The 24972-nt window shown below is 38.1% G+C and overlaps 2 protein-coding genes across 4 annotated transcripts in view; one reads left to right on the top strand and one right to left on the bottom strand.

Annotated features, from left to right (window-relative positions):
• Positions 1-22900, top strand: part of palm1b (paralemmin 1b) — a 30838-nt gene extending 7938 nt beyond the window's left edge. Inside the window, exons 2-7 of one of the 2 annotated variants that reach the window (XM_051700221.1) lie at positions 1763-1808; positions 5270-5350; positions 19159-19280; positions 19868-19940; positions 20064-20085; positions 21207-22900. In XM_051700221.1, the coding sequence (XP_051556181.1) occupies positions 1764-1808; positions 5270-5350; positions 19159-19280; positions 19868-19940; positions 20064-20085; positions 21207-21613 (750 nt within the window). In that variant the 5' untranslated portion in view covers position 1763 and the 3' untranslated portion in view covers positions 21614-22900. The remainder of the gene's footprint in view (positions 1-1762; positions 1809-5269; positions 5351-19158; positions 19281-19867; positions 19941-20063; positions 20086-21206) is intronic. The other variant, XM_051700222.1, reaches the window with a different exon arrangement.
• On the bottom strand, positions 13999-19145 carry LOC127442303 (uncharacterized). Of its 2 annotated transcripts, none has more exons than XM_051700223.1 (3): positions 18141-19145; positions 14821-16127; positions 13999-14244 (listed from the first exon to the last, which is right to left on the bottom strand). In XM_051700223.1, exons 2-3 carry the CDS (start codon positions 15476-15478, stop codon positions 14228-14230), a joined length of 675 nt encoding a protein of 224 aa, XP_051556183.1. In that variant the 5' UTR covers positions 15479-16127; positions 18141-19145; the 3' UTR covers positions 13999-14227. The 2 variants fall into 2 exon arrangements, 1 of the variants encoding a protein (XP_051556183.1); XR_007897468.1 differs by lacking the exon at positions 13999-14244 and having other exon boundaries at positions 14737-14936; positions 15220-16127.
• Positions 22901-24972: the final 2072 nt, after the last annotated feature.

Here is a 24972-nt window from a genome sequence, read left to right on the forward strand (position 1 = left end):
GATTAACATTAACCCACATCCAACACATTTTATCTGAATATATTAAACTGTTTACTCAAGCAGCAAACTATCAAACAGTCATGACATATGAAATATTCATGAATTAAATTGTTTATTTACGGTTTTGCGGTCCATTAGTGTTTTAACATCCCCATCCTTCAATAACAGTCTCTTTGCAAAGCTTGAGTCATATTGGCCATGTACACACTACAAAATTTCGAGAGAGACAACCGCATTTAAATGTGGGATTGAATCCCCTAAATTTTCATTCCATGTGTGTACGGTACAGGACTGACTCCCGCAATTGAGATGACTGACAAGTGATAACCATAGCATCGCTGCAGTTTGTCTAGCGCCTGTGAAACATGAATGCCACTAGTTTAACCCGTTTTGTGTTCGCTGTTTTTGAGCAAAGAGATTATCCACCACAGATGTATTATCATCTGAAAATGTTTCGATAGCTGCCGTCGACAGAATTGCCATGTTTTTTTATGCACGTCTAAACGGCTGTTGTTAAACAGCTCGCGCGCACTCTGAACCGTATTGAACGTTTACCTCGAGACCGCAGGGCTGATGAGAGAAACTACAGATGAGAGAGACAGACTGGAATATATGAATGAATGAAGACCAATACCTCTGTTTGTGTGATTTACACCAGGAGAAGACGGACACATCTCACACATGCCATTAATCACGTCATTAACAACTAGTTGTTCAGTTCGGTTCTGTACACACTGCGTGGAATTTTTTTAAATGCGGTTGTCACTCCTGTATGTTATCAAGCTGGGTGAGTACAGAACAGGTTTAAGCACTAAAAGGTGAACAGACTACTGAATTTAGCTGCAGTGTGTACATGGCCTTTGTGATTGGTTCCCAATCAATACACGCTGATATGAGCCGAAAACACATACAATCCATGCTGAAATGTAATGAATATGCAAACGTAATACAATCCATGGTGTTGTTGGGGTGCTTCAGCCGGCTTCAACAGGCCAAAGCAGAGACGCTGGTCTTCACATTGCACATCTTTAGTGTTTGTTTTCACACAGGACTGCATGTGTTTCTCCCAGTAAGTGGCAGCAGCAGAATGAGATGCATTTTTAATGTAATTCAATACAGCTTCAATTTTCACATTTGCGGTATGACTGTGTGTAATTTATGTTGTAGAGCAAAGCGGCCACGTATCATCAAGTAATGTTTACCACAGACCTTATTTTAAATAGGAAAATCCAGAGGGAACCCAAGGCGAATTCTCTTCCGGGTTTTTGGACTACAAGCTGAACAGCTCTATAGACCCCAGACCTATGCCACAGTCATAGGTCTGGCTATGTGAGACTAACTTGAACTTGTCAGATCTTAAATTAAATTAAGACTTAAGATTATTTTGTAAAATAGCTTGTAGGTGAGGATGTGACCATATTGAAACAAAAATGGTGTATTGAACAATTCCTCTCACAAAGCACCGTTTAAGGAGAATAAACTTAGATTTTTGTCGAAAAATAGACAATGTTTATTGTTTAGGTGACATTGTGCATTTTATTTTTAATTGTTATTTGATTTGTTAAATTGCTGACATTAAAGTTTTGATGTTTTTGACATAAGGGAGCTTAACTACAGCCCCAATAACAACCCCTCCCCTTCAAATCTTGTTCGGCGGCACTGTACTGCTTTTAAATAAATGAAAAGTTATCCTAATTGCTCCATTACTCCTGGTACATCAGCTGTATTAACAAAAATCACATTTCAGTGCTTTTTTCTGCAGGATGTCGGAAGCTTTGTCACAGCAAGAGAGACTCCGGGCTATTGCTGTAAGTACAAGTAATTACACCAAAAGTAATTTATATATATATATATATATATATATATATATATAATTTGCCCTTTTAGAGCATAACTTAAAGTGCAGTCCCTCATTACAAAAGGGAAACATCATTGCTATTTCTTCATATTAGTTATAATCAGGCTTAGAATCTGCAGACTTTTTTTTCACATTTTCTGCACTGATTTTGGTGGAAGACCTGCAAAATTCTGTGGAATGGATTTAAACAAGGTAAAACGTTTTACAGTAAAAGGAGGCTGGAACTGAGAGTACTGCAGATTTATTGATTGCTAAAAGTATAACCAAATTAACCAAAATATTTAACAAACAAACACGCAAGTACAAGATTGAGTAGAACTTTGTGAATTGCAGATGGAGACGTAACACTTTACAATAAAGTTCCATTTGTTAACAACATTTGTTAACATAAACTAAAAATTAACAATACTTTCACAGCATGTATGAATCTTGGTTAATGTTAATTTCAGCATATGGTAATAAAAAAAGTTTAAATCAAAAGCTTATATGTTAACATACACTATATTGCCAAAAGTATTCGCTCACCTGGCTTTAGACGCATATGAACTTAAGTGACATCCCATTCTTAATCCATAGGCTTTAATATGACGTCGGCCCACCCTTTGCAGCTATAACAGCTTCAACTATTCTGGGAAGGCTTTCCACAAGGTTTAGGAGTGTGTTTATGGGAATTTTTGACCATTCTTCCAGAAGTGCATTTGTGAGGTCAGACACTGATGTTGGACGAGAAGGCCTGGCTCACAGTCTTCGCTCAAATTCATCCCAAAGGTGCTCTATCGGGTTGAGGTCAGGACTCTGTGCAGGCCAGTCAAGTTCTTCCACACCAAACTCGCTCATCCATGTCTTTATGGACCTTGCTTTGTGCACTGGTGCGCAGTCATGTTGGAACAGGAAGGGGCCATCCCCAAACTGTTCCTACAAAGCTGGGAGCATGGAATTGTCCAAAATCTCTTGGTATGCTGAAGCATTCAGAGTTCCTTTCACTGGAACTAAGGGGCCAAGCCCAGCTCCTGAAAAACAACCCCACACCATAATCCCTCCTCCACCAAACTTCACAGTTGGCACAATGCAGTCAGACAAGTACCGTTCTCCTGGCAACCGCCAAACCCAGACTCGTCCATCAGATTGCCAGATGGAGAAGCGTGATTCGTCACTCCAGAGAACGCGTCTCCACTGCTCTAGAGTCCAGTGGCGCCGTGCTTTACACCACTGCATCTGATGCTTTGCATTGCACTTGATGATGTATGGCTTGGATGCAGCTGCTCGGCCATGGAAACCCATTCCATGAAGCTCTCTACGCACTGTTCTTGAGCTAATCTGAAGGCCACATGAACTTTGGAGGTCTGTAGCGATTGACTCTACAGAAAGTTGGCGACCTGTGCGCACTATGCGCCTCAGCATCCGCTGACCCTGCTCTGTCATTTTACGTGGCCTACCACTTCGTGGCTGAGTTGCTGTCATTCCCAATCGCTTCCACTTTGTTATAATACCACTGACAGTTGACTGTGGAATATTTAGTAGCGAGGAAATTTCACGACTGGACTTGTTGCACAGGTGGCATCCTATCACAGTACCACGCTGGAATTCACTGAGCTCCTGAGAGCGGCTCATTCTTTCACAAATGTTTGTAGAAGCAGTCTGCATGCCTAGGTGCTTCATTTTATACACCTGTGGCCATGGAAGTGATTGGAACATCTGAATTCAATTATTTGGATGGGTGAGCGAATACTTTTGGCAATATAGTGTAGTTAATGCACTATGAACTAACAATGAACAATAGTATTTTTGTCATCAGCAAAGATTAATAAATGCTGTAAAAAAAAAACATACAATATATACAGTACTGTGCAAATGTTTTAGGCACTTTTGAAAAATATTGCATAGTGAGGATGTCTTCAAAAATAATGACAAAAATAGTTTTCATTTATCACTTAATGTCATACAAATTCCAGTAAACATAAAAAAATATAAATCAATATTCGATGTGACCATCTTTGCCTTTTAAACAGCACAAATTCTCCTAGGTACACCTGGACACAGTTTTTCTTGGTTGTTGGCGGATAGGATGTTCCAAGCATCTTGGAGAATTTGTCACAGTTCTTCTATCTAATTAGGCTCACTTAGTCTCAACTGCTTCTGTCTCTTTATGTAATCTCTGACTAACACAATGTTCAGTGGGGTCTTTGTGGGGGCCATGACATCTGTTGCAGGGCTCCCTGTTCTTCTATTCTAATCTTTTCTATTTGCAAAAGTAATGTTTGGGAGTCTAACATTTATATTTCCTATTGACACACTAAAGCTAAATATATAAATAACCATCTTAAGACAAATGTTTTTGTGAAACATCTTATGTGCCTAAGACTTTTGCACAGTACTGTATATATATTGTTCATTGTTAGTTCATGATACTAATGCATTAACTAATGTTAACGAATGGAATCTTATTGTAAAGTGTTACCGACAGAGATTTCCGTGAAGATCCAAGCATGTTAGCCCCATGAGACATTATACTCCTCCTTGGAAACAGTGCTCCCATAGTCAATGACTATGTCTTTAAAGGCTATTGCAAGTCCAGCCATCAGTGCTAAAGCACTTTAGTGTGTTTAATTATTGATAGGGCTTAGAATGATTTTGCAAACAGCACCAGACTAATGCTGCCTTTAGTGGAGACTTCCTGGATGATTTTGTAAGGTCCAGATTTACCAGAGACTTATGTAGCTTCTTTTCAGCATAATGACCCTCTGAGGAAGTAGACTGGGTTTGACTGGGAACTGGCAACTTGGATCTGGTCATGAGCAATGCTTAATAATAAGGATGACCAGAGGCCAGTGTGAAAGAGTTTCAGGCCAGTTGACCGAACTTTCATTTTGATAGTGAAATCCCTCATAATGAATCTGAAAGCTGATTTTGGGCCAGTGCTGCAATTTCTTATGTTTGTTGATCGTATACTGTACATGTGTTTTAATGCCTACATTTTATCTTATAGCTTAAGAACTTGATTTTCTGTGTATTGAACGTTGTTGTGAATTCTTCTGTTTTAAATGTCACTAAGGTAAAATTATGATATGTGTTTGGAGAGCTTAGATGAGGTTTTTCAAATTGCAAGAATGACTTGTGATAGTGTTGGAAGCATAATTTAGAATGAGGTTTAATGAAGTTTGTAAAATTATTATCAAACAATAAAAAGAATGTTTTGCACATATGCCATTTATTTTCAGCAAAAGTGTGCATATGAATGTAGTTTCACTACCATCTTTTATTTTTTAAACACATTAAAAACATAATCAGCAACATTTTTCATTAATTATGAACTAGTTAACTGAGATTTACACAGAGGTTATTTGATTTTGTAAAGTGAGAAGATTATAGATGTCCTTCAACAGGGTTTAATATTGTGTCTCTGTCTTTCAGGAGAAGAGGAAGAGGGAGGCTGAGATTGAGAACAAAAGAAGACAACTGGAGGATGACCGCAGACAACTCCAGCATCTCAAGGTAGCCAAGAAATAACAACTCATAGATAGTGGAAAGGCCATAGTGTACTTCAGGTGTCCGTGTTGCAGATCACTCCGTGCACAATAAGTGTGACACAAATTGCCTAGATTTTCTTGACCCACGCATGCAGTCCGCGGCTGTGTGCATCGCTGATGCATGAAGTTTTAAAAAGACAAGTGTTTTAAAGCAAGCTGTATGGACTGTATGTAAATGTGTGTGTGAAGTTGTGCCACTGTGTTGTCATTCAGGCAGACTGTTTCAGAGGCTTTTACACAGGGGTTAAGGGTCAGACTGCTTTGGTGTCTCTTGCTTATGTAATTTACTGAAAGTCTGGCCCAACAATTCATGTTTCTATTTAAAGCCTTAGTGTTGAAATGTAAAATGTGAGAATGATTTTTTAGCAATTTTGAAGTTGCTAAAAGGGGAGGGGGTAGTTTTAACAGCAGTTTCCTGCTTGGGGGACAAGGGAAAAATATGTGTCCTCCCTTTAAGTAAAGTCCAGCATTGTTATGGTAAGTCCAGTTTTCCTGCAAATTTTTGTTTTTGAAACCCCCATGTGTGTTCTCTGGAAATCTTTTTTCGAGAACTTTTTTCTATTACCCATTTTACATATTTGAAATAAACCTCGTTCTACTTACAATGTAGCTGTACACAATGTAGCTGTTTTTCATTGCAGAGTGCAATTTCTGTGCCACTAGAGGTACCAAACAGAATTGCTAAATAATTATTGTTCTGACAGGTTTCCAAATGCCCCCTCAAACAGATAGTCTCGCCCCAAACTCACGTCATTGGGAGGTGACAATATGGCTATTTGTCAGGAAGCTCAAACAAACAGAGCAATGTTAGACATCATAGTTTGTTTTGTTTTTTTGTTGGGGGGGTTACACACAGCAGCTTCAAAGTGGATGTTTGTAAATCTCAAGCTGAGACTTTTCATGGCTCAGCTCAAAATGTGAAATCTCTCACCTGAGCGGAAGTATAAAAAGATAAATTATCATTATGTAATTATACCTTAATGATATTTATATCTAAATTTGTTAATAAACTCTTCTTTTCATAAAATTCCTGAATCAAATCTGGATGCCTACATATTATTACCATGATTGATTGAATGATTCAGGTCAAATCTATGACAACTGCTCAACTGATGCAAATCCTAGAGATCCCAAGCCTGCTCTGGAGAATCAGTGGTCAAAAATAGCTGACCTGCGTGCCTATCCCCATCTCTCAAATTTCCTGCAAGGCGATTGTTTCTCTTTTGTTATCCGTCACGACATGATATTTTATGTTTGTTAGTTTTTTACCTACTATTGTTTTTTTATGTGTACGGGATTTTGCTCTGTGAGGAACAATGGAACAGGCCTGAGTTTCCTACCGCGCGAGACTTGGATCCTTTGTCCTCCCCTCTGTGCTGTGATTGTGTTACGTGTTCATGTGGATGGGTGTGAGCATGTGGTGATGTCAGCAGATCTGTCACCACGCCAGATTTTATGGTCACATAGCCAGAGCTGAGTGTGGGGGCTCAGGGGCAAGGAAGAGAACAGGAGAGGGTCAGTTTGGCCTTGTTTCTTTTACAGTGGGTGTGGATACAGTAGTTAAAATATTACACAAAATGGAGAACTTGTTGCTCATTCTGTGTTAAGGATTGTTTAATACTGATCCAGATTAATAGATGTTAAAGGAATAGTTCACCCAGAAATTGAAAATTCTGTCATCATTTACTCACCCTCATGCCATTCCAGATGTGTGACTTTCTTTTTTCTGCTGAACACAAATTAAGATTTTTAGAAGAATATTTAAGCTCTACTGGTCAATACAATGCATGTGAATGAGTACTAAAATTTTGAAGCTCCAAAAGAACATAAAGGCAGCATAAACGTAATCCATACGACTCCAGTGGTTAAATCCATATCTTCTGAAGCGATATAAGTAATTTTTTACTATCAATCTCCACTTTCACTTTCACATTCTTCTTCTTTTGCTTTTGGCGATGCACATTCTTCGTGGGTATTGCCACCTACTGGGCAGGAAGGAGAATTTATAGTTTAAAAAAGGACTTTAATATTGATCTGTTTCTCACCTACACTTATATCGCTTCATAAGATAAATATTTTACCTCTGGAGTCTTATGGACTACTTTTATGCTGCTGCTGCTGGCTGTTGGAGCTTCAAAATGTTGGTACCCATTCACTTGCATTGTGAGGACCTTCAGAGGACCTTCAGAGCTGAAATATTCTTCTAAACATCTTTGTTTGTGTTAAGTAGAAGAAAGAAAGTCCCACACATCTGGGATGGCCTGAAAAAGCACAGTCAGTAAGTATGGTAGGGTGAGTAAATGATGAGAGAATTTTTGGGTGAACTATTACTTAAATAAAAAAAGAGACTTTTTGGATAGTGAGTGTGTTAGCAGTTTGATACTGCTAACACACTCACTATCCAAAAAGTCTCTTTTTTTGGGAAGCAAAAGAATGGTACAATGATGATGAGTAGTTTTCCATTTTGGTAATTCTTTTCAGAGTACACACAAACATGTCAGTAATTGCCTCAGTCTTTTACCAGTTCATGTGACTGTGCTTTTTCAATGAAAGGCTCTTTTAGTTGATATTTACCATTCTTTAAATGATGAGAGGGATACTGTATTTTTATTTTTTTTTTCTCTCTTCAGAATGTTCACTTGAGTGTCCAGTCTGTAACTTAGTTAATTTCAATGTATGCTTATAATACTTGCAAGGACAGTGCTTCTAGCAACTAGGACTAAAAGGCCTGGCTCAAGAGTATGGTGGTGATAAAGCAGGTAATGCTACCCTAATGTGTTTCAAAGGAGGCAGGAACCAGTCCTCTATATCCTGTAGTCTTTGATGGTAATATCTCTCTCAGGGGTTGCGATAACAGAAAATTCTCCATCATATACCGATTTTTTTTAAAACATTAACAGATAATTCCAAATGCTGTCCATCATTTGACATATAACAATTTATATATAAAAGAAAAGCATTTTAACCTAGTGTATCAGTTTTGACTTCACTCTCCATCACGCTGTTCGACTTCATGTTTCAGTAGGAAATATGTCAACAGGTCAAAGAAAACTGCGCTTGTCAAGGCACTTCAAGAGGACTTTCAGTAAATGGTTATTATAAGAACATGTAATATATTGGTTATATACAGTAAGTTCATCAACGGCTTAACTTTAGAGCTAATTAGAGGGCTTGAATATAACAGTCCTTGTTAGCAACCATTTATTTGAGTGCTGCCGTGAAAAATAAAGATGCTGTTAGAATGTAATGCAGTTTAATTAGAAGAAAAGTTGCAACACAAACTAATTTCATACTTTTGAGTTCTTTCAGTTGTTTGATCCACTATCCAACTAACAGCAAACTTTGTTATTCCAAACCATTTATTTATTTTGTATTAATAATGTTAAAAAGCATGTTTATTTAGTGCTATTGTCTGATTAATGAGTCTGTGTCATCTTGATCTTCAACATGAACATATTAATTGAATGTACTTGCTTTGAGCTGTAAGATGTTATCAGAAGCTCTGTGATGTTTTTCTTCTGTTATGCCTTGTCCTGGGTCTTCTGTACACTGTTTGACGTTGAGCAGATGTTTGTTTTTATCTGCTGCTGGCTAAGAGTAGCCTCGTCTGACTGTGCCACACTAGAATAGCAACAGCACTGTTGGGAAGTTTCAAGTAGCTTCTTCAGCTAAACTAGCTTGTCATGAATATGATTAGACATATGCCACTAATCACTAATCTCATGAGCACACTGAATGATTTATCTGAGGCCTCTGGTCTTTTGCCAATCAAAAGTGTCCATAACACAATGATAAGTGCTCCCTTATAGTTGTGCAAGACTTTCTTAGATTTTTTTTAAATCCTTTATTGTATTTTTCAATAAAGTATAATTAATTTTACATTATTATTAAAATATGTATAATTTTTAACATGCCTATTTCAGAATGTTTTCATAAACAAGATGAAAAAACAATGACAACAACATAAACAAGGGAAAACAAATAAAACCAAATAAACAAATTAAAATAAAAACTTAACTGAAGATACTAGATACTATATAACTGTTGGTGCTGTAGGATATAAAGATGGAAAATATACTGTATATATCTGAGTGGGGGCAAACAAGAATGCAGCCTGCAGACCTTTAGTTTGTTTTTGTTCACATGAAATGTATACAAAAAAGCAGAACTTAAACCTAGATCTCACACAAGAGTTGCACCAAATGTTTCGTTAATAAGATTCAGGATTGAAAAGCTTTAAACTTTACTACACTTGACACTTTTACACTGTAAAAATGTTTTGTCAGGTAACCTAAAAAATTTGCTTTTTGTGGTAACATCTAAATTAACTGGATTTATTCAAGTCAAAAATGTTATTTAAAAATAGGTTACACCAACAAAAGTTATTTTTGGGGGGATGAATCAAATATAAATAGGTCTTTGCGGTAACAATTCTTCTTGTTCTCTTCATACTTCTGAACTTAAATGCTCTACTAATTCTGTCTAAGCTTTTCCTGTGAAAACTTAGAATCGTCTTGCATGTGCAAAGCATTTAAATTAATCTACAGCATGGAATACTGTTGAAAATGTTAACCTAAAAAGGTGATTCATGTGGCAAAATCCAAATTAACTGGTTTGATTCAAGTTAAAAATATTATTTAAAATTTCCGAATCAAACTGACTATATAGGTTACATGGGGTAAACTCATTTTAAGGTTTAGATCAGGTAGAAATAAATCCTTATAGGATTTTGAAATGTGAACACTGAACAGATATGTACAGGTTGCACATCACTGAAAACAATGATAGCACTCATTATGTTTATTGTAAAGGGTAAAATGGTTATTTTTTCGTTTTATTGAGCCATTTCGTTCTTATGGTTTCAAAACTAAAGTTAAAGCAACGTCACAAAAATGAGGTATATGCCTAAACTCCGAGTTATGATTGGTAGGACAGCACGCATTTACATCACTAGATTCTTAACGTTTCTCCACATTATTCATGAGAAGGAATGCTTCCATCCAATCACAGCGCTGCCTCATGCATGAGCTGGCATTACAGCCACAGCTGAGAATTCAAACTCATGGATGTAACCGCTGTTCCGCAGGCGTGAGATCTCAACAGCACTCGGGGAACAGTGAGCGGACTTTGACACTAAACCGTGGTCAGATCAAAATCACTTCACAAATGCACCGCAGTCCATAACCAGACCAGTGCAAGCATTTCTTGGCTGCAGTTTTGATAGTCGCGCTCCAAATGCACTGTTTATGAGGGACGGCTGTTACAAGTGCCGATTTCAACGCTTCTTCTTTGTTTGTCAGATAATGGACATAATAAGATATAAATAACATGTCAGAATGGACCAGAGTCCACTCCTTAACCGTACCAAAGCGAGCATATTTGTTGGCCTGCTGCTGTCTCGCTTCAAACAGGAGGCAGCGGTGTATTTCAAGTGTATTTTGGGAGGCTGTTCTGTTTAAACGGCGCCAATCGTGTCTTCTCGCTGTGCGTCTGATCATAAACAGGATATTACGACGGCTTGTCCAAAAACAGAAGACTGATGAAAACCGAAAAAGTCATGTCAACACTATTTTTAATCTACTTTACATCAAGAGTCCAGGATTTACGCCTATTCCGTCATGACAATGGACTTGAAATACTGGGTAACTTTACACAGACAAAATTAGTAAGCGATTTTATCACACTAGAGTCATTTAAAGCGTATTATGCATAAAGTTGTTCTAAGTAAGTATTTCTAGAAGCATTTTTTAGAAATATGTGGAAAATAATGTACACTCACATGAGATGAAGACTCCAGTCATATCAGAAACCCTGTAAAAGCTGTTTAATTTTACATGGAGCGTGTTGTCCCCACATGGGCGCTGCCATAACATATGACACTGTCTCGTGCAATTGTCATCAATGGTACCAATGATGGTACGATATTGATAAACAGGAGTGTGATCCACCAGACAGTCAAACAGAATGAGTAAAAGTGGAAAGATAAAAAGTCCAAACAAGAGGTCCCTGCTGGAGTGATGAAACACACAGCTTCGACCTGCAGCTCTCACGGCATGGATCACGGATAAACAGTGCGACATCAAACGCCAAGCACGGGCAAAAAGCAAGAAGGATATAGCTGCAGGCAGTGCTCCAAAAAGGGGCAGGAGTTCCAAACCACCATTAAAGATATAGGGAGCCCCTTACATAATCCTTTCCCCAACCTTAACTGTGGGTGAAAGTGATGCCCCCTTTTGGAGTTAGCACCACCCCTTTTTGGAGTAACCCCACCCTCTTTTGGAGATTTTACCCCAATTAGGAGATCTCCTGCCTGCAGCCATACTAGTGCACCTTTAAGTATTGTGGATGTACTTTTAAAAACTGTGTGTATTTAATGTTTTGTTTATTGGACCTGTGTACTTACTCATTGTATGTGAAAGTATCTTCACACTTTTGTCCTACGATTAATTTACAGCCCCAAACTCTTTTGATTTCATCTCCACTCATAATGTGAGGTTCAGCCATCTCTGTCGTGTGTGTGTTTTTGGAGGTAGCTCTTGACCCTCTCCTGTTTTCCTTCTTCCTGCCCACAATTCTCGCTCACATATTTACATATTTTCCCACCCATTTCGAGAGTTGTTGCTCAGTCTGAGGTGTGAAAAATTGGGCCTTAACTAGGTTTCGTGACCCAATTTCAGGTTAATTTTCAACAATTTTAGGTTACCACCAGTAATATTCTCTGAAATGATTAATCCATAGATCTCCACTCCATCATTTCCCATATTGCTGCACACAACACATAATATTACAGAATATTTTTGGTTAGTCTACCTGATAAGGCGAGTCTTTCTTCAGACTGCCTTGCACTGCTCCTGACAGACCAGTGCCATCTCTGTTTGTGCTCAAAATATCTTCTGCCTCTCTGTATCAGGCACAGATTTTGAAATTCTCTTTGTCAGACAGTAGTGGCGCATCCTCTAATCCTGCCAATCTAACCCTGCTGTCTGTTTCCTACCAAGAAGGCCTAGAAGCTCTGGTAGGAAGCCCTGTTTTAGCTGGCGCCTGTCAGAATGTTTCACTCTCTATCAATGTGCAGTGTGCGCATTAGCAGCTGTGGAGAATGCCCCAAAGTGAAAAACTAATGGACAGCTAATGGTCATGTGCTACACCAACCCTAATGGTACAGACAACCAAGGAGATTTGTTTATGTGAGCACAGTGCATCAAATCAGGCATTATCTCATTTTTCAAGAGCTCATTTGTCGATATGCAATTAGGGAACACAATATAGGTTGCATGTTTTAAATATATGGGTAGTTCACATGAAATACTTTTTGGAAAAGTGACATGCCCTGTGTTGTGATATGCTATACTCCATCTATAAAAAATTTTAATAGAATTTTGATCATTATTTTATTATCAATTATGCATACAGCAATTATTTACATTTACATTTATTCATTTGGCAGATGCTTTTATCCAAAGTGACTTACAAGAGAGGAAAACATAAGCGAATCATCTTAGGAGACAGTGGTATGAAAAGTACTGTATTACAAAGTATCACTAGCATCATAATAGTATTCAAAATAGAATAAAGTGCAACAAAAAAAAAATCTTTTTTTTTTATTTTTTTATTTTTATTTTAATGACTGGTTAAGTGCTCATGGAAAAGATGTGTTTTTAGTCGTTTTTTGAAGACAGAGAGTGAGTCAGCTTCACGGATGGAGTTGGGAAGGTCGTTCCACCAACGTGTTATGATGAAGCTGAAAGTCCGGGAAAGTGTTTTGGTGCCTCTTTGTGTTGGTACAACAAGGCGACGTTCCTTAGCCGACCGCAGACTTCTAGTGGGGGCGTAGCTCTGCATAAATGATTTTAGGTATGCTGGTGCAGACCCAGTAACTGTTCTGTATGCCAGCATCAGAGCCTTGAATTTGATACGTGCATCAACCGGTAGCCAGTGGAAAGTGACAAGGAGTGGTGTAACATGTGCTCTCTTTGGTTCATTAAAGACCAGACGTGCTGCTGCATTCTGGATCATTTGGAGGGATCTAGTTGCACATGCAGGGAGGCCTGCAATGAGAGCGTTACAGTAGTCCAGTCTAGTTATGACAAGTGACTGGACAAGCAGTTGTGTGGCATGTTCAGAGAGGAAGGGTCTTATCTTCCTGATATTGTAGAGTGTAAATCTACATGATCTTGCGGTCTTTGAGATGTGGTCTGTGAAATTTAGTCTGTTGTCGATGGTTACCCTTATATTTCTGACCGATTTGGAAGGCGTTACTGTAGTTGCACCCAGCTGCGCGGTGATGTTGTGTTCAACATCAGGGTTGGCTGGAAAGACAAGGAGTTCAGTCTTGGCTGGGCTGAGTTGCAGGTGGTGCTCCTTCATCCAGGCCGAGATGTCCGCCAGGCAGGCAGAAATTCGAGCAGTCACTGTGGTGTCGTTGGGCTGAAAAGACAAGTAGAGTTGCGTGTCATCAGCGTAACAGTGGTAAGAGAAACCATGTGCTTGAATGATGGGTCCCAGTGATGTTGTGTATATAGAGAAGAGAAGTGGCCCAAGCACTGATCCCTGAGGTACCCCAGTAAGTAGCTGATGTGGCTTGGATACCTCACCTCTGCAGGCTACCTTGAAGGACCTACCTGAGAGATAGGAATTAAACCAGTCAAGTACAGTTCCTGTGATGCCCAGCGAGGAAAGGGTAGAGAGTAATATCTGATGGTTGACTGTGTCAAAGGCTGCAGAAAGGTCCAGCAGAATCAGGACTGATGATCTGGATTCAGCTTTCGCCTGTCTCAGCGACTCGGTGACAGACAGCAGGGCGGTCTCGGTGGAGTGTCCACTTTTAAAGCCTGACTGATTGTCATCCAGCAGCTTGTTCTGTGAGAGATAGGCAGAGATTTGATTGAAAACTGAATGGGATGAGAGAGACTGGTCTGTAGTGTTCTATTTGTGTGGGATTAAGTGCAGGTTTCTTCAGCAGCGGGGTTACTCGAGCCTGCTTAAATGTAGTGGGAAAAGTGCCTGTAAGTAGAGATGTGTTAATTATGTGTGTGAGTGCAGGTAGGATGGACGGAGAAATGGCCTGGAGAAGGTGGGAAGGAATGGGGTCAAGGGAACAGGTGGTGGGGTGGTTGGAGAGGAGTTTAGAGACCTCAGTGTCAGTCAGAGGAGAGAACATGGAGACAGAAGAGTTGCATACAGGAGACATGTGTTTGACAAGGTGTGGTGCTGAGAATGTATTGCTGATGGCTGCAACCTTATTAGTAAAAAATGTGGCGAAGACATCTGCTGTCAGTGATGTGTCAGGCAGTGGAGGGGGAGGGCAGAGAAGTGTGTTGAATGTTCTAAACAAGCTGCGAGTGTCTGTGGTGCTGTTGATCTTGTTCTGGTAATAGGAGGTTTTTGCAGATTTGACATTATCTGAAAAAGTTGCAAGCAGGGACTGATATTTACCTAGATCTGATGGATCTTTAGATTTCCGCCATCTCCTCTCAGCTGCCCTGAGGTCAGTCCGATGTTCACGAAGGACGTCAGACAGCCAGGGGCTGGGTGGTGTAGCACGTGCTGGCCTAGTGGAGATAGGACAGATGTTGTCTAGACAGGTTGTTAAAGTAGAGCTTAGTGTGTCTGTGGCAGTGTTTACATTAAGCGTGGTAAATATATTTTGTGTAGGAAGAGATGTAGAGACAGCAGTGGAAAGGCGAGAGGGTGAGAGGGAACGGAGGTTACGGCGAAAGGAAACCAATGGTGGAGTCTGTTTTAATGTAGATGGGAGTGTCATGTTGAATTGAACAAAGTAGTGATCAGAGACATGTAAAGGAGTAACAAGAATATTTGAGTTGGTACAGTTACATGTAAAGATGAGGTCCAGCTGGTTGCCCGATCTGTGAGTTGCTGTGGTGTGTAGTTTTTCCAAGTCAAATGAGGCCAGGAGAGTATTCAATTCAGTGGCCTGGGGCTTGTCTTGGTGTATGTTGAAATCACCAAGAACCACAAGTGGCCTACCATCCTCCGGCAAGGAGGACAGCAGGACATCCAACTCCTCAAGAAAGTTTGTCAGCTGACCTGGAGGGCGATAGATGATGACAACATGGATTTTTGTGGGTTGCATTGTAGTAATAGCATGGAATTCAAAACTAGTATTGTTACATAGTGAAGAGTGTGGTGAAAAAGTCCAGTTGTTATGAATGAGCAAACCTGTTCCCCCACCCCTACCGGTGTGTCGAGGGGTGTGAGAGAAGGAGAAGTTGTTGGAGAGGGCAGCAGGTGTTGCTGTATCCTCTGGACGTATCCATGTTTCTGTCAGTGCCAGGATGCTGAGGGTGGACTGCGTGGCAAAGGCTGGAATGAAGTCAGCTTTGTTCACTGCTGACTGGCAGTTCCAGAGTTCCACTGAGAAAGAGAGCGGAGCAGGTGCTGAAGTGCAAAGTGGCCGTAGGTTGTGTGGGTTGCATTTGGTCTTGCATCGATATTGTGTAAACGGTCTGTAACAGATAACAGGGATGTGCTTGAAGGCATGTGTTATTCATGAAGTAGACATGTTAGTATATAGAAGGAAAAGAGATACAATAACAAGATACTTAAGTGCTACGGTGAGTGGCGCCTTGTCGGTGTCCTTGCTCGGTGGACTCGCACAGGTAGACTCGCTGGTCTTTACACAAGTAGGTCTTCACACGAGGAGGGCTTTACACGAGGGCTACCACTTCCGCTGCCACTTCCACGTCAGCATTCGAGTCAAATATATACGCGATGATAATGAGCTGTTCAATGAAAAAGGCAGGACACGCCTTAATGCTACTTAGCACAACAAAGCTACTCACGTGGTCAGGCGAAACTAAGGGTCGCGCGAGGTGACAAGTGCGACTTCCGTGCACCGCAAATAAATTATGCTGCACTTTAGCAATAAATAATACCCTAAAACAAGTGAAGCACTGTTTATAAACACTAAAAGCCACGATAGTTTTACACACACACTGGCCAATCAACGCTAAATCTAGCAGTGAGTAACCTGGGACAGGTCAAAAACAATATAGCGCACACACACACACCAACCTTCGTATAAGCGACGCGGGTTCAAGACAGTAAACAAACAGCACAAGTCTAGCAATGAATACCACTCTTCAACAAAGTAAAACAATGAAATAAACACACTTACACGCAACTGCAGACTCCTGTAGATAGATTGCTTATCCTGAGCTCATATTGATTGAGAAACTACATCGCTCTGTCACACAGTGCTGTAGTACTCAAGATTGGACTCTGTCTTGGATTTGGCCTCGAGAAAATATTTATATAGTCTTGAACCAGTTCGGAATGGCATACTACCACACTATTCTTACTTTTTCTGCCATAGACAGACATGGCAGAAGTAGTAAGAGTATCATGGACAGTTTACCATTCCGAACTCAGTATTAGTCTTGTCATGGAATCTGAAGCATTTGGACTGGGTCTTGACTCGGGCTCGAACAAGTGTGGACTCGGACTTTACCAAGTCCCTTCAAAAATATACCATGAGTGCTTCGACTTATCTGACATACATTTCTCTGACTGGCAATATCAGCAATTATGACGTGTGTCCCGTATTTCTGTCGGCTGTGTAGATTCAGAACTAGTGATTCACGAATTAATCATTCTTTTGAGTCCGTTCTTTTCAGATAATTGGACAAACAAGTTAGCATAAAGGTCTGAATCGATTCGCTGCTCAGTCCGATTCGTTTGGACTGCTGTCTTACTGAATCATTTGCAGTGGTTTCTCACTCACTAACAGTATCGGGATATTTCAAACCGATCGCTGAATGAAGTGGATATTTAACTACAATCATTTGAAACCAAAGGCAACTATATTGTGAGGTAACTTTGAGAACCTTCAGCTGTGCTGTGTCATGCAAATAAGAGGCTGTTCACATCAAACGCGTTTTTGCGTCTATCCGTGCTGTATTTTTAGTTGTTTTCTATGTAAAAATGTGATGTTGCATTTGACCATGGTGCCTCACGCAAGTCCTTTTGTCAATTTAAAAAGAACTTCAACTGTTAAAAACAGTTTTCTTCTCTATTGGCAGTACTGTGTCTTGTTTTTTAACGCAAGAACATGTTCTGTCTGAACGGCCTCTAAGTCTTTTACAAATGCTTTAGCCATTAGTTATCAATAGAAAATTTTAAAATACTTCTCTCAATGTTATCATAATTGAATGGTTTGATGTTGTTTTTGCACAATGTTTTTTTTTTTTTTAATTGAGGTTTCTGTGCATACCCCAAGATGAAATCCTGCATGCAGAAATACTTGACTTATAATGAATGGAATATAATAGTGCAATTGAGGAAATTGTAAACAAATTGATAGTAAAGGTTTAGATTCACTTTCTGTGTAAACAGTATGTCATATTTAATACATTATTGTTTGGTTTTTAGGTCCATTTTAGTTATAGTACAGTAATATTGTATTTTGTATAGCAGAAATGTTTATTTGAATTACAATGAATGGACTAAAAATAGTACACTGAAGCTTGTAGTTTGTATTGCATTGCAAAGCCACATTGGCACCTTGCACCTTTAATTTGAGTTTTTCACTGACATATTGTTGATACTGACATGTAATTGTAATTCAGTTGTGTTCACTTAACCTAGGATGTGGCATTTATTTAGTTTTATTCTCGAATGGTAATATTGATTAACCAGCATAAGCTTAAGCAAATAATATATTAAGTATTTTATTTGATGTAAGAGCCAAGAGATACATTTAACACATCCATTAAGAGTCTTATCTCAGACTTCACCTCTTCTGGTCTCGGTCTTTACTCGGACTCGACCCTCTAATGGTATCAATCTTGACTTGGACTCGAACTCTGGTCACAGCCTGGACTTGGATGAGCTGGTCTCGACTACAACACTGCTGCAGAACCTTTTAAAATGATCTGTTAAAGGCAAAAAAGTGATTTAAAATGGTGAAAAACTTCAAAGAAAAGGTGCCCAGTTACAATACCTTAGATATGCACATTCTCTTATACATTCATATCAATGGCTATGTTTACATGCACCCTCATAATGCGATTAAACTTTAGCTCATGTAAACATAATATTGCGATTATAATACTGCGATTATGCTCATAATCAGAGTAATGCTTATAATCGCAGTAAGATATGTGGACTACACTTTTTACAGGCATGTAAATGCTTCTTCCACTCTGTCCAAAGTGCGCCTGCACCAGTGCTGCAGACAGATCATGTTCCAATCAAGCACAGGTTTGAAAACATCGCGAAAAAGAAGCTGCACTTACTTTTCGGCTTCATGTAAAACAGCAGTTCCATGCACCGTTTTCCAGCAGTGGTGCTCCCCCATCTATAGCCCCATGGCAAAAGAAAACATTTTTTCCATTATTGCAATAATCAGAGTATTGGTTTACATGTAAATGTAGCCAATGTTAACCTAAAATTTTGACGTCTTGATGGACATGAACCTTGATGAACCCTGACGAAGGCCAACGTGCCAAATGCATTGGTTTTAAATTCAAATAAAGATTTTTTTGGATACCTCTACTTCACTCCTGTTGATTTAATCCATGCACTTTGTGATTGGGTAAAGTTGCACCAGATCTAACTGATGGACATGTTATGCATTAACTACTTATATATAAGGATAATATAATATTTCAGGATATTTTTAACTGGTAAGTGTTTGTTTATTTGTGTACTGATCAGGGAAGCAAAAAAAGTGAGGAAAATAATTAAGAGAATGTTTGTGATGTTAATGCCTCTGAATAGAAATCTCCAAGTAATGTGGCTTTCTCTTGACAGTCAAAGGCATTGAGAGAGCGGTGGCTGTTGGACGGAGCGCCATCCAGTGGGGAGGATGAGGCACAGAAACAACTTCAAGAGGATGAAGCCAAGACCAAACAACTGGAAAAGACCATTCTCAGGTTAAGACCAGTGTCTAATCTATACTTCATCATTTAAAGGAATAGTTCACCCAAAAATGAAAATTCTGTCATCATTAACTCACCCTTATATCATTGCAAACCCATATGACTTTCTATCTAATGCAAAATACACACACACACAAAAAAATTCTGGTCCGTCTTTTCAAAGGTACTTACTTCGAAGCTAAAAAAAAAGGACCATTAAAGTGTCATTAAAGTAGTCCATGCAACTTGTGCATCATATTGCAAGTCTTTTAAATGTATATGATAGGTTTTGGTGGCAAACAACCCCAAATGTAAGTAATTTGTCATTATAAATATTCACATGTGTTGCGTGTTTATTAGTGCATGAGAGAAGCTTGTTCACAATGGCACCTGTATTCACGCCGAAACTTTTTTGTTTGTTGTTGGCACTAAACAATTAGTCTCTCTCATAACACTCATGAATGTGCAACGAATGTCAAGAGTTTAGCTGAAAAATTACTATTTTTTGGGTGACCTATACTTGTAATACTGCAACAAAAAATACATTTGCATACCTGCACATAGTTTGTGTTACCTGAAGAATCCTTGTTTTAATTTGACAGACTAGAACAGGAGATTGATGAGCTTGAGAATGGTGTACCTTTGAAAAAAGCCTCTGAAGATGGCAATGAAAATGTAAGATTGATTAAACATGACTTTTAAATATGTGCTGATTATCCTTCAGGTTTAGTGAAAAATTTAAAGATAAGAAATAATAATGACATATTAACATATGACTATCATATGTTTTCTCTGCAGGCACTAGATGGTCCAGTTAAGGGTGAGTGTGAGAGTGTGTTTATTTTTTTAGTTCTCCAGCATCTCTGCTCTCTTATGTCACGAACACACATGCAGCAACCTTATCGCTTTATGATGCTTGTCCCTGTACTTTGAAATCGCTAGTGGACATTCCTACTGCTGTCATGCTAACGTTATTGGTGGACTGCACATCTGGCCAAATCTCTTGAAAATCTGATCAAAAATGAGACATATTGCCAGTTAAACTAAGAGTGTTTCTATTTAAACTGCATCAGTGCTCATTGTATCATATCATTAACAAGACCAACAATCTGTCAATGTAGGAATCAAACTCAAACTGCTGATAATTTCTTTTCCACGCAACATTTTTATTATATCCATGTATGTTGTTGCAGACGAGTCATATAGAAACAGTGAAATCGCTCGCAGAAACTTTATCAGTACTCACAGGAGATTGTTGACGTGAGCTCCACTGACACCGTCTTCACTTGTATTGGTTGTCTCTCCCAAAAGTCGCTCCTCATTTTCATAGAGTGAAACTTTTCTCAACTTTCTCAAGTTGCTGGATACGCCCCCATATATAGTCGCCAGAGATCACTGTCACTTTTGTTGCCGGAAGCTCTCATTGAAAATGAATGAGATCGAGTCACTTTGTCGCTGGAACTCGCTGCATGTCTGTACGGGGCTTTTCAGTATTACACTAAATGGAGTATGACAACATAAGGACTGCCTTGTTTCAAACCATTATCAGTGCCAGTTTTGTTTGCAATTATGGTCACCATATATTTTTACTAATGACATATGAAAGAGTCACAGGCTTGAACTAAATTCAGTGCCTGTTCATATTATTGTCATATTGGTATATAATGTATAGCAACTCCTTACATATAAAAGCTTTATTATATATACAACTGATAGTTCTTACTTAAAATACTGATTGGATGGGCCGCATTCCAAGCCATTCCAAACCTGTGACCACACATTCTATATTGATGTGGCATGGATTATTATTAATATGTTGGGACTGTCTGTTAAACATATGTCTTTTATCATGTTGTTGCCGCTTCACTTTTTGCCAAAGAACGCCTCTTCAAGAGTCAAACAGTAGTGCAATTTAAATTGGTGTCCTTAATTTATCCCCAGCAGTTGAGAATGGCATACAGCAGCCCAGCCCCAATGCAGATCAAACCACCAAGAAACAGATCACAGGCATTGAGGCCCAGCTCCAGTGCACCAATCCTGATGCAGCCATTGAAAATGCCAGTGCAGAGCATCCCGTCACTATGGTATTCATGGGCTATAAGAATGTAGAGGATGAGGCAGAGACCAAGAAGGCATTGGGCATAGAGGAAACAGTGAAAGCTGAATTTGTGGTCATTGAGGACGGCGAGAACAAAGGAGGGAAAGAGGGGGCCAAAGGGGACCAGGCCCCACCAAATGGCAGCACCTCCAGTCCTGACAAAGCTCATGATGAGGCCAAGAAGGAGGAGTCGAAAGAAGAGGGCAATTCGAAAGAAAAGCAGCCATGCAAGTGCTGCACAGTCATGTGAGTCTGACCACTCACGCTGAAGTTTAGACTCTCACGGAAAACTGACACCCTGATCATAATACAACAATGATTAAGTATACCCTGTATACTTATTTACTTTTGTTGTCTAGTATGTATGCCTTTTTTATTTCTATTAATATTTTTCTATATTTCTGTCTTGACATTTATAAATCTATATATACATATATTTTCATTATGTAATCTTATGAAGTCCAGTATTTTGCTTGTCGAAGAACAGAAAATTAGAACCACTACAGATTCCACTTGAGGCAATGATGTGGTTTAAAGACCATTTTTGTGGCCCTCACACTTATTTTATTTTAATGAAAATAAGATAAACGTCTCAATATATGAACATTTAGTTATTTATCTCCCGTATTAGTTTGTTTATAAAATATTACTTTATTACTGAGAAGAAATGACTATATTGATATTACTGTGTTATTATGCTTTTAATATATATTTTGAGCCTTTTGTTTTTTCTTTTTTTGTTTTTTTTTTGGCCAAATCATCTCAGACCACTGTGAAAACTGGTACATAGCGTGTAGTCTTTGTCCACAATCATAAATTCCGCATTACACCACATGGTAGGTAAATATATTTGTAAATATGAGCCAATTATTTATGACTGTTCATTCTGTAATAGAATACATTTAATCATGTTTAAAATAGGCAACTACATCAACCCCAGATCCCCATTTTTAACCACAGGATCTATCCGCTTTAACAGTGAATCACTTTTTATAGGCCAAATGCTATTTACAGGATAATCTTTAAAAAAAATTGTAGAGCTATCGCTTTTATACATGAAGAACAACAATGTTAGACATACATGTAATTGTAATCAATATTAATTTTTAAAGATTAGGAAATTTTTTCCCAATACACTGATATGTCTCCTACCACATCTCTGTTATAGCTCATAGAAAATGCATTCTAATAGCATGTCACACTTTGCTAAAGATATCTTTCTAACATTGGGGAAATCATTAATTAGCGTTTTTAAAGTGAAGTGATCAAAAATCTTTCCTTATGGAAATGTCTTTATCAAATCTGGGGTCTAAAAATGTTTTCACATTCCAAGACCAGTAGCTTTGTATATGTAGTTTTGATGTCTTTCTGATATATTTCCATTGAATGAATTCTTTTATTTTGTGTGACACAGTATGTGTTGTGGATATCAAATAATGTCATGCGTTATAGGTGCTTTATTTGTATGGCCAATGCCTGTTATGGTCCAAGTGTTTAAATCAGGAACAATGAAAATAAACAAAAATGTTTGTTTACAGTAATTTATTTGTCATTCTTTGATAATTAAATTTTCCTCACCTGCAATCAACAAACGGTCTGACATAGTTACAAATGGTGGTCATTTTTGGTGGTTGGGGGGGAATTAACCATTTAGCTTACTAATACCATTTGTAAAATTTAATTTATTAGATTTGCCACTTGACAAATATTTTTAGAATTCAGTAAAATGGTGCTAAAGGCCCTAGGGTAAAAGGCACTTTTTGATTTTATTTTCTTTAAAAAAAAAAAATTAAAAAAACACCCCAGTCCTTTCCTTAACATCTGTTTGTCAGTATACACTGCAAAATATTTCTGATCCATGTGATCATTGCGTGCAATTTCTAAAGTTTGATTTTGAGGTCATTAGATCTAATATTTAATAATATTTAAAATGTTACAAATTTATGTAGCTAATGAAAATCTCTGAAATTATCACATTTATTTTTAGACAAAATACTCATTTTCAATTTTGTTCAAGGTGATAAAATCAAAGTTTTTAAAATAACTTTCCAATAAGTGAAAGGATATTATTTGGGGTAAAAAGCCCCCCTTTTGCAGGGGGTAAAGGCCCCCATAAAACACATTGTTTTTCTTAAGTGGGGCGAATATGTTTGTTACAAAAATGTTCAAAGTGGGCTCACATTGACTGATCCAGTTAATCACAATGGAGATTAATTTGTTTATAGAATACTTGAGATGTTATAAAATGCCAAATGTGATTGAAATGAAAAGAAAATGGTTAACCCTTTACTTAAGTGGTTAATTTAAATAAGCATTATCTTAATTTGTTGCTCAGAACAGCATCTTTCTCTCTCAAAAGTATTTGCCTAAGTTGACACATTTTTCCCTTTGACTATTGTCCCTATATTTACATGATATCACTAACCCCCCATGGGCCAAATGTGGGGTAAAATGCTTTCCCGCCACCTTTAAAAAAAAAAAAAAAACATTATAATCAAACAACTTTCCATTATTGTTTATTTTCACACAAATAAAGTTGCTCCATCAATATTCAATCAATATTTTTGTTTTTCAATTTTGATACACTTTGTGTTAAAAAAAAAAAGAAAATTCCTTAAGGTGTGCATTTATCCCCATTGTACCCTACTGCAGTAATGGAATATAAAATTAATAAATGTGTTTTAGATGTTAATTTCAAATTTCATATCAATTTGTGATCTTGCCATCTTGAAAAGACCAGATACTATATCAAAAAGGGACCTATATAGGCCTCAGAATGTGTTAAGGTTGCCATCTGCAGGTTGAAACTATCCAAAATAAAGTTGAGTTACCTGTGAAACAGCTGTTTGTAGTGATAGGCTAGATCTCTACTGTCATCTAATTTTCTTTTGAAGACAACTTTAAAATACATTAGCATTACACTTAAAGTGAGTACATGAAGGGCTCAAACGATAGCCATTATGAAATAATTCTTCTGACTTGATTGTTGGGTTTGCTCTTCTTATTAGGCAAGGTCTCATCAAACATAACAAGTGTTCATATGCCTAGAAATTCTTCATACATTGTTCTACAGTGGCACACTTGTGCATGGTCAGTAGAGATACAACGGGGTGAATTTATCCCTGCACAAGACAGTACAACTTAAAAAGTAGTGACCTGCAATTTTTATCTTTAAGAGCTTTTTCCTGATCTAATCGTTAAAATGTTGTTGGTGTAAGTTAAAGCATACAGGTTGATTCAGACATGTTAAATAATATTTTTTAATTGAATCAGTCCATTAATTTAGCTGTTAGGCCACCAAATGCAGCACATTTTTAAGTTAAATTTTTTTTTTTCACAGTACAGAGCTCAGAAGCTTTACGCTACAGGTTAGAAGAAATGGTCCTAACAGAACTGAATAAACAACCTGTAACAAGGGATCTGTCTTTCTGTTTCACTTTTTCTATTCTGTTATTTCTCTGTTTCTAAAAATAGACATTTATTTCTTGTTTCTATTGAGTCATATTGTTAGCCCCCTAGATTTATGGTTAACAGCTGAATAATGGCTTATTTGCTTACCTAAGATAAAATATAATCTATTTCTATTATTTCTTGAATCTATTGTCATGT

Source organism: Myxocyprinus asiaticus, chromosome 6 (assembly GCF_019703515.2).
Source record: "Myxocyprinus asiaticus isolate MX2 ecotype Aquarium Trade chromosome 6, UBuf_Myxa_2, whole genome shotgun sequence".
Lineage (NCBI taxonomy): Eukaryota > Metazoa > Chordata > Actinopteri > Cypriniformes > Catostomidae > Myxocyprinus > Myxocyprinus asiaticus.

Coding starts and splice junctions, on each gene's coding strand:
- LOC127442303 (XM_051700223.1), bottom strand. CDS start 15,478: ATGCAACCCACAAAAATCCATGTTGTCATCATCTATCGCCCTCCAGGT.